Source organism: Arachis duranensis, chromosome 8 (genome assembly GCF_000817695.3).
Source record: "Arachis duranensis cultivar V14167 chromosome 8, aradu.V14167.gnm2.J7QH, whole genome shotgun sequence".
In the NCBI taxonomy this organism is placed as follows: domain Eukaryota; kingdom Viridiplantae; phylum Streptophyta; class Magnoliopsida; order Fabales; family Fabaceae; genus Arachis; species Arachis duranensis.
Window position 1 is genome coordinate 27,625,698 of NC_029779.3, and position 9,477 is coordinate 27,635,174.

Here is a 9,477-nt window from a genome sequence, read left to right on the forward strand (position 1 = left end):
TTTGTAGGTTGTGGTTGGTTGTGAGTTCCTGTCGAAGTTGCTCATTGAGTGTTGACTAATCAATTATTCAACCCTCATTACTCTGGGTAAAATGGCAAGAAAAAGCTGTTATGTGTATTAAGTGTGTGCATATTTTCCTTTTCTTTTTCTTTTTCTTTTTCTTTTTTACTTTCGATATTAAAAAGTGATCTATAAAGAGAAAAAAGAAAAAGACACCAAACAAACAAGAGGAAAGAGAAGATAAAATGAAGATGTACAAAAAAAAGTGAATACAAAAAATAGTATGAATATTATTTCTTAGTAAACTCATTCAAATGGCATGTGCACGTAGAAAATCAGTTAACAAATTAATCATGATATATTTGTGTATATTTATGATATTGATTCACACATTTTTTAATTAAATAATGAACTATGAAAATAATTAAATTTATTATAGTTGAATAATCTATATATTGCATTTTATAAAATATTAAAATACCAAATATTACACATAAAAAATTCACAAATAATTATTTTAATGTGAAATTAATATTTAAAAATTATTAAATAATTTGATAAATTTAATTAAATCATTATCTAATAATTTTTCACCATCAATTATATATAAAGATAATTGCTAGTAAATTTTCACCAACTTCACATATTTTTACAAAATAATATTTAGTATCAGAAATTAGTAACCAACTTTACCAGTCCATAGGAAGTGTGGGGCCCTCCAAAATCCCTATAAATACATACACAGACTCCAACTTTTGGTAGTCCATCAACCCTGCATTTTAAGCAGAGTGACTCTGTTCCAACAATGCCATCATTGTTTTCCTCTTCTCTCCTTCAAATGCCTCCTCTTCTATTCTCTCTTATACTCTCACTCATGCTTTGTGGAATCATTGCTGATGAGTCTCCACCTTCACCTGGCTACTACCCTAGTTCCCAAGTTAGTTCTGTTGCCTTTGATCAAGCTTATAGAAACCTTTGGGGACCTCAGCACCAAAGACTAGACCAATCTGGCTCACTAACTATTTGGCTTGACTCTTACTCTGGTACATTATTAAATAATGTGCTTCAAAAGAAAATGACATGTTCATGTAGCCATGTAACAACTCTATAGCATTATTATGCTTCTTAGACATTTTGAATTTTTTTTGTTTGAAACAGGAAGTGGATTCAAGTCAATCCGGCCGTATCGATCCGGATACTTTGGTGCTGCCATTAAGCTTCAATCTGGTTACACTGCAGGAGTGATTACATGTCTCTATGTGAGAATCATTAGTGTATAACTCTTTAATTAAGAATCGACTATACTTTCTCTATACTAAAATCAACTACCAAAGTCAGCTACCAGTACAAAATACATGTTGGAATACAAGTACACATTGATTTTAGCGACTGATTTTAGTGTACGAATAACATTTTTTATTAAGAATATATTCAGTATTATTAATTAATTTGGGAATTGATGTAGCTTTCAAACAACCAAGACTACCCAGGAGACCATGATGAAGTGGACATTGAGTTCCTTGGTACCATCCCAGATAAGCAATATGTGCTGCAGACAAATGTGTTCATGCGAGGAAGCGGAGACAAGAATAATGTGATAGGAAGAGAGATGAGGTTTCACCTTTGGTTCGATCCAACACAAGATTTTCACCACTATGCTATTCTATGGACACCCACTGACATCATGTAATCTTTGTTACATATTCATAACATTATTATTATTTTGTTATTATTATTATTAATATAGATGAATTTGAATGCAGATTTTTGGTGGACGATGTTCCAATAAGGAATTACCCAAGAAAGAATGATGCAACATTCCCTGAAAGAGCAATGTACGTGTACGGATCGATATGGGACGCATCATCATGGGCCACAGAGAATGGGAAATACAAAGCTGATTACAAATACCAACCATTCATTGGAAGATACAAAGATTTCAAGCTCCAAGGTTGCACCACTCAATCCTCCTCCTCATGCCAGCCACCCTCACCTTCACCACCTGGCTACAATTCACTAAGCCCTCAACAGTATAATGCAATGCAATGGGTCCAAAACAATTACTTGGTCTATGACTATTGCCGTGATCCCACTAGAGACCATACCCTTACTCCAGAATGCTAATTAATTATTTATACTCTTCAAGGGGATGGTAATTGAGATGACCCCACCTGCTTGATTAAAGTGTAATTGCAAGGGCAGTTGAGCGTCCAAGCCACCCCCCAACATTCAAGATTGTGATGTATTTGTTGTTTCTGCCAATTGTGTGTTTCATTTCCACTATTACTTATTGAATTAAATAATTCAATTTGGATGCATGTACCAAAATATATATATACATCAATTTGTATGCTTTTTCTAATAATATTTTCTTTCTATATAATTTTAGTATTTATTTTTTTTAAAAGTAATTAAATCAATGACAGATATATATATATAAACAAAAATTCGAATTCATGGTGTGTCATGTATAAGAGAAAAACGGACCATGTTCCCTTGAAAGTTGAAAGTAAGCCGTGTGAAAGAACCTTGAGATGGACTATGTTGCTGAATAATTGGACCCCCCAAAATAACTATATATTCAATATATAACAGAAAATGGTGGTGTTTTTATCACATAGAATTTTCTCAGATCATTATTTTGATTCTCATTACCATGCGAGTATTAGTTTAGGGGTTTTCTATATGTCATGTGATAGACTAATATCCAAGTTGAAGTGTATTTGATATTTCACGTGAACTAATATCGATCTTCCCCCTAAATGGCATCTTACACGGTTTAGTACCATGGATTTCTGTTTGATCTCGTGAATGACCAGAAACCTTACTTTGTCGTTTAATTGTGGCATTGTCAAATGTCACATGAATGGAATTAGGATACTACCATAGTTGCTGCATTTCCCCATGCCTTGTTTAAAAAGAATGATTTGGATTCATGCAACTTCATTGGCTTCACACACTTTCCATTTTGATCCTTTGACTTTGTCACGGCCTCACGGGGATACAAATACGAAGGCAATGTTTGTTTTTCTCCATTTTCTTTCTCATCATTTTTTTTGTTAGCTACAGTATCTCCTAATTCGACAGGTTAAGGAATAATCTATTATGAATTTGAGATTTAAGGATCTGTCGTTGGCTAATGAATTGCTACATACACAAAGCAGAATTCAAATTTTCAATACTTATTTAAACCGACAAGAGAACTGATTACTCAAACGTTGATTTTCTTTCTTATAATTATTTTGTCACCTCGTTGGGCGCTTTGATTGGTTAATTTTTTTTATTTTTATGTTAATGTTTTTTTTCCTATGTTAATCATCTGTGTGAAAATCCTAAACGGAAAAAAAGATGGTCTTTCTTTGGACTTCTTTTTTTTTTGGGTAAGGTCTTTCTTTGGACTTTATCATATCCAATTATTCTAGACCTTCAAATAAAATTGTACTGGATTTGGATGCTAAAGATTAAAGAGATAAGGAAAATATGAAGCCCAAAACTGTAGGGTAATTGCTTCTGGACAAGGGCCTAGCCTATTGAAAAAGTTATCAGTAAGATCTCATTGAAAGGGCCATGTGTTTCTCTCATGTCAGTCACCAAAAAAAAAAAAAGATATTGATAAGGGTCAGTCATCATTTGGTCTTCAATTTCATGAAGCAAAACCGACTTAGAGGTCAGCTCACTCTTCACTTTAAATAAGGGTCGGAATTTGAATTCTGCCTTATGCATGCAGCAATTCATTGGATAGCGACAGATTTTTAAATGGATTCTTAAATGGAGCTCAAATCTTTTTGTATTTCTTAAAAATTATTTAGAGAAACAGTACTTTGAAAATTCAATTGAGTTCTTTCACCAATGAGTAAACCATGTTTTGGAAATTTTAAACAAGAAAACAGACACTTATGATTCACGGATTCACGGATTAGGATAGAAACCGAGACTGCACAACTTACTGAAGCTTTGATAGCCAATGTTACTAACATAAGTACATAACACGTTAATAGAGGCGCTCATGCAAGGAAAATAAGTTATTGGGAGTTGGTACAAAAAAGCATTTTGGTACAAGAACAAACAGAGAGAAAAAGACAATGAAAATTACATTCCATTACAGAGTGGCCAGCTAGCTTTTAAGCTTTAGCTACCTACCTATTTTTGAATGCTGACATTAAGCATTCATTCACTCATAAAACTACACTCCAATGTCACCGTTGGATTCTTTCTCCCTCAATTAAATTTCACGTCCATTCCTCACCTTACCCGTGACCACACTTATTCACTGCCTCAATCCAAATAACAACAGACGTACACATTTCAACTTCTGACAATTCATCACTTCTCAGTCCCAACACCAAAAAATATATATATATATATGAATTCATTTAATAATTAGTATGGTTTATTTACATCGGAAAATAATAATTATATAACAATGGTTGCTTTGCCATGTCATAAAGAATAATAAACCCTCCACGTTAGCATTAACGAGCTGGACCAAAAGTCGCTACTCCATAGTTAATATCCATCCATCTACCCTCTGTGTGGTGTGGTCCCCACTGACACATAGTCAGAGACCGAATTCAAAATCGAATAGCTGTCATCCATCATCATATGCAGCCAGCAGCCAGCAATTCCAAGCTGGGAAGAACTTTAACCCGAAAGCCTTACGTGTCACTCTCCAATTCGCCGGAAACCGTAGACCTACCGTAAGACCTACCAAGCTTCTCACTCAGACTAACCAGAGTGTGCCACGTGGCATCCCCTTCCTGCACCTCCTCATTGAACATCAGGGCCCGCCTCGTTCTCGGGTCCCACAGGTTCCTCTGAATCGCCGTGAGGTTAGTCGCTGCCACGCGCTCAAGGATCCTCCCAAGCTTCCCGACGTCCCTCTCCGCCACCCTAACGGAAATATCCGGCCACCTCACGGCAGACGAAAACGGTAACCGAATACCGTCTGAGATAATTACCGGCACGCATCCCAATAAAACTGACTCAACCAGTCTGGGACTCCATGGGGCCCACCCAAGTGGACACAAACAGAAAACAGACCTCGCTATCTCTGACTGGTAACCGGCAAACCTATGCCTCTTGAGGTAAAATCTCCGGTCACCGCTGAATTTACGCCATATCACCGTCCTCACTCTCCTAAAAGAAACAAAAATAGAAAAAAACGTCAATTCAGCAAAAGTTTTTCAGTTAAAATCCAAATGCGGCTTAATTATTGATCAATGATGGGAGTGTGGGGTCATTATTGATTGATTAATAATTACATACTTGCTGTAAAACCTTCCGCTTATGTTCTTAGGATGAATCTCCATTTTCCCTCGGAAGAACGCAAAAATGTCTCTGCGTCCGTTCGCCGGAGAATTCTTAGCAAGAGTCTTCCGTACACTTTCCGGCGACACGTATGGCGGTATGACTACATTCTCAACTTGTTGGCACGGGTGCTGGTACTCAACGCCGAACGTCTGCAACACTATTGAGTTCTTCATTATTTCCGGTATCCCATGCTGCATCGCCACATCTTCCTTCATTAAGAAAAGAAACAAGAGAGTCAAGTCATTGGAACTAAGGAAGAAAGAAAATGCACGCAAAAAAATGTGTGGAGTTATTAGGTAGTTACGAGGTTGTGGAAACAAGCGCCAAAATCATGGGAAGCGACGAAGACGTGGTCGGATCCGGAGCTGCGGTTCCAGAAAGGGTGGTGTGTGGAGATGAGTTGCACCGCGGAGGAAATGAGGTTGCGGGCGTGTGAGATTGAAGGGAAGCCATTGACGGTGCTGAAGTTGCAGGAGACGTAGACTGGGACGAAGAAGAAGTCAGCTTGGTTGGGGTCAAAGGTTCGAAGGTCGCTGGTCAAGAGTGCTCTGTGAATGGCGACTTCCGACGCAAACAAGTGAGTGCTGCACCTCTCGTTGGTTAACCAATCTGTGTTGTACTTTGATGGGAGCTCGTAGATGAACACCTTCATATTCTTGAGTTTGCTTGCAATGTTGCTGGATTCTGACAGTGTACGAGGTACAACATGGGATTTAACTAAGTTATCGGTTGGTTCTGTTTTTTGGGCGGTGGCGTTGTTGTTATTGGTGATGAGAAAAGAGGTGAAGAAGTAGAGGGAGAGAGAGAGCCATAGAAGCCATTTGTAGTATGTGCAGAAGCAGTTTCTATCTTGTTGTTGCTGTTGATAATGCTGATTGAGCTTGTTGTAGTTGTAGCCATGTTTGTGATGAAAGAGGTTCATCTTCACATACAAGCCCCTACTACTACTACTACTCTTTGGGGGTCTCTGGCTTTTGTGCTGTTGTTCCACCATTATTGAAGAGAACCAAGAAATAAGATAAGAGTAGAAGAGGTACAAACAATTTTATTATTGCTAGCACTTAGCACCAAAAATAAAACAGTTGGAAGCATTTATTATTTATTAGTACGTGTTTTCGATATCTGAATTCCGAGACTTCACTAATTATTGAAGAGGCATTATTTAACTAATAAAAAAACAAGATAGGAAAGAGGAAAGAGAATGGATTTTAGAGGACGATGTTTGTTTTTTGAGAGAGTTGTGACTTGGGCCTTATGTATGTAGCGTTCTTTATTTCTTTTCTACAAATTAAATTAATTTAAATATAATCATGTGATAAGATATGATATGATATGCCAACATGCATGGTTTGGTTCCTGATCAGCATATCAATTAATTAAGCTCTTTTTTGGGTGCATTCATACACCCACAGCTAAGCACCCAACCCAAACTCTAGACTTCAAAACCATTCTAGTGATCATGCATTGCACCACATAAAGCTCTTTTAGTAACATCAACTAACAATAAGACTTAAATACACTACAACATACCATGTGAGAATGAAAATTAAGTTTGGAGTAAACATGTGCAAAAAAAAAAACATTTATCGATTAAATAACATTCTCGAATCCATCAAACTCTAACCGTTAGTCCGTTACTATAGTTTAGTATTGCTTAAGCAAAGTTGGATAAGATAGATGCTTAACTAATTATATAGTATCTTCGATTAGCAGCAATTAATGACCTCATCTTGGACCTGCATAAACAAACAGTTGGAAAGTTTGAAACCAGATCGGAATATTGAAGGAATAGAATAGAATATGAGTAGAATTCAGAATTAAAGGACGCAAAAACTGAAAAGTATAAGAAATAAAGAGGTTGTGGGCCGTAGCATTAGCATATTTGCAAAGCTCCAAAAATAATAAACCCTTTAGCAAATTAATTAGTGTTGATCTCTTATATATAATTAGCTTGTGTATGTCTCAAGCTAAGGTTAAGATAGTAAATATATATATATATATATATTAGTAGTATATGGTGACACCTAAAACCAAACGAGATATTTTATGTTAAGGTAACGCCATTGGAGGAATTGATAAGTTTAGGTAAAACTTTTGCCATATAAGCATTGATGCTTATTCGATTGAGCAAAAATGCGTCTTTACTACGTTGCCATCATTGCTTGCTACTAGTGCTGTTTTCGTTGTATCCTTTGTTGTCGCTGGACCTATCATTTGCCAAATGTTGATATGTGTGCTATAATATTAGCTACTATATTTTATAAGTATAACCGCCATAAAACAATTTCTCTATTGAATGGTGGATTATATTCATGAATAATTTTGTTGTAACAAAGAACTTAATTAACCCTTGCTGATTATGAAAATATGCATCGTATCGGCAAGAATAATATTAAGCTTTTATACTATACTTCAAAGTATATTATAATGAGATTGGGGTTGGATGAATTATGACAATACAACTAATAACTTTGAACATAGAATGTCCATGCATGCGCAATTTGACAATTTATAAATATTTATAAACTAATTATATATATAGTCCTTATCAAAAGTAGGAATAAATAATAAGAAGGGAAGGATTAAGGGGCATGGGAAGAGGAGTTTGAGCTGGAAAAAAGGGTCCCGAAGAATTGTTTATGGATTAATCGACCCCACTAACACTGCGATGTGAGCTGTGTGAGCACATGGAGAAGCTCAAAAAGATAGAATCTGGCAATGCAAAATTAAGAGTGTAAAAAGGGTCAATGAAAGTAGCCTTTGGATACGGGAACAAGAACATGTTCCGATGTGTGCATGTGAGAGACGCCAGAGCCAACAATGCAAACAACAAAAGCCTCTCATCCTCATGTGTTCCATTTTCAATGTGTGGGGACTCCACATAGAGTATATTTCCTACCCTATCATATGCTTCACTTGTGTGTACATGCATTTCACTGCTCACTATGCCCATTCAGGCCCCTTTATATTTTATTTCCTAACATTATCACTTTATTCATAACCAAAAACACCACCAAGCTTGTACCATCAGTAGAAGAATAATATTATCATTCATATTTATGCTGCCCACCATACAAAGTGCTTCCTTGCCTATCCATCTTCAACAAGTATAATATATGAAAAAATATATATGTCTATTTTCTTATAAATTTTCAGAATTAAGGCAACATATATATAGTATAGAGTAATAATATTATTGCTTACATTTATTATGTATTTGTTTGGTTGTCATTATTTTGATAAAAAAAATTATTTTTTTTATTTTTTAGTGTGTTTGGCAAATTTTTAGTAATAAAAGTAAAAGTACTAGAAAATAAAAAAAATATCTTTTTTGAACAGTTGTAATTTACATCTTTTTTTAAAAAAAAATCTTTTTTCTTTAAAAAAATATTTTTCATATAATAAATAAACAAAAAATACTTTTATATTGTTATACTTATACCCAAATATAATTGATAGATAAAAATATCTTTTTGTACGAGACATCCAAACATAAAATTACTTTTATTTTTCATAAAATCTTTTAAAAAAAATAACTCAAAAAAGATCTTTTCTTAGAAACTCACCTAAACAAACCCTATATCTTACTAATTCTATAACCAAATATGTTATATATTACTCTCACTTTATATTGAAATCAAATTTTTTTCTCTAAAATGAAAGAGCTTTCTCTCTCTCTTTCTAATCTTTATTTTTCTCATTCTTTTACTCACTCTATCTCTTTTATATATCATTATTAATGACTAATTATAAATTTAACAATTAAAATCTATAACATGACATTTTTTAATTATAATTAAAATTAAATTCAAATTAAAATTAAAATATAGCTATATTATATTACTAATTTAACAACTAAAATTTATCACATGACACTTTCTTATTAAAATTGAGATAAAATTAATAAATTCTCTTTTTCCATCCTCTTATCTACCTCTCTCCCATTTTCTATTTTTTTCCTACCATTCCAACTCTATATATAACTTATAACTTATAATTTATAATTTATATTTTGTATTACTAGTTTGACAAACCAATATGTCACGAGATATTCTTTCATAATGACTAAAATAAAATTTTTTCTCCAAAATTAACAAACTCTTCATCTCATTCTTTTTCTTTATCTTTTTTCTCTCATTCTCTATCTATCTCTCTAAATTTTTGTTT

At 34.3% G+C, this 9,477-nt stretch overlaps 2 protein-coding genes across 3 annotated transcripts; one reads left to right on the top strand and one right to left on the bottom strand.

Moving 5' to 3' along the window:
- Positions 1-767: 767 nt before the first annotated feature.
- LOC107461886 (xyloglucan endotransglucosylase/hydrolase protein 31) lies at positions 768-2,383 on the top strand. The gene is made up of 4 exons (XM_016080444.3): positions 768-1,043; positions 1,159-1,259; positions 1,466-1,686; positions 1,764-2,383. Exons 1-4 carry the CDS (start codon positions 806-808, stop codon positions 2,122-2,124), a joined length of 921 nt encoding a protein of 306 aa, XP_015935930.1. The 5' UTR covers positions 768-805; the 3' UTR covers positions 2,125-2,383.
- Positions 2,384-3,971: 1,588 nt separating this feature from the next.
- Positions 3,972-7,185, bottom strand: LOC127741157 (probable glucuronoxylan glucuronosyltransferase IRX7). Of its 2 annotated transcripts, XM_052252997.1 has the most exons (4): positions 6,997-7,185; positions 5,615-6,289; positions 5,266-5,519; positions 3,972-5,136 (listed from the first exon to the last, which is right to left on the bottom strand). In XM_052252997.1, the coding sequence occupies exons 2-4, from the start codon at positions 6,230-6,232 to the stop codon at positions 4,656-4,658; spliced, it is 1,353 nt and encodes a 450-aa protein (XP_052108957.1). In that variant the 5' UTR covers positions 6,233-6,289; positions 6,997-7,185; the 3' UTR covers positions 3,972-4,655. The 2 variants fall into 2 exon arrangements, with proteins under 2 accessions (XP_052108957.1, XP_052108956.1); XM_052252996.1 differs by lacking the exon at positions 6,997-7,185 and having other exon boundaries at positions 5,615-6,807.
- Positions 7,186-9,477: the final 2,292 nt, after the last annotated feature.

Coding starts and splice junctions, on each gene's coding strand:
- LOC127741157 (XM_052252996.1), bottom strand. CDS start 6,304: ATGGTGGAACAACAGCACAAAAGCCAGAGACCCCCAAAGAGTAGTAGT. Junction 5,520..5,614: donor GCGCTTGTTTCCACAACCTC/GTAACTACCTAA, acceptor TTCTTAATGAAG/GAAGATGTGGCGATGCAGCA. Junction 5,137..5,265: donor AGCGGAAGGTTTTACAGCAA/GTATGTAATTAT, acceptor TGTTTCTTTTAG/GAGAGTGAGGACGGTGATAT.
- LOC107461886 (XM_016080444.3), top strand. CDS start 806: ATGCCATCATTGTTTTCCTCTTCTCTCCTTCAAATGCCTCCTCTTCTA. Junction 1,044..1,158: donor TTGGCTTGACTCTTACTCTG/GTACATTATTAA, acceptor TGTTTGAAACAG/GAAGTGGATTCAAGTCAATC. Junction 1,687..1,763: donor TGGACACCCACTGACATCAT/GTAATCTTTGTT, acceptor ATTTGAATGCAG/ATTTTTGGTGGACGATGTTC.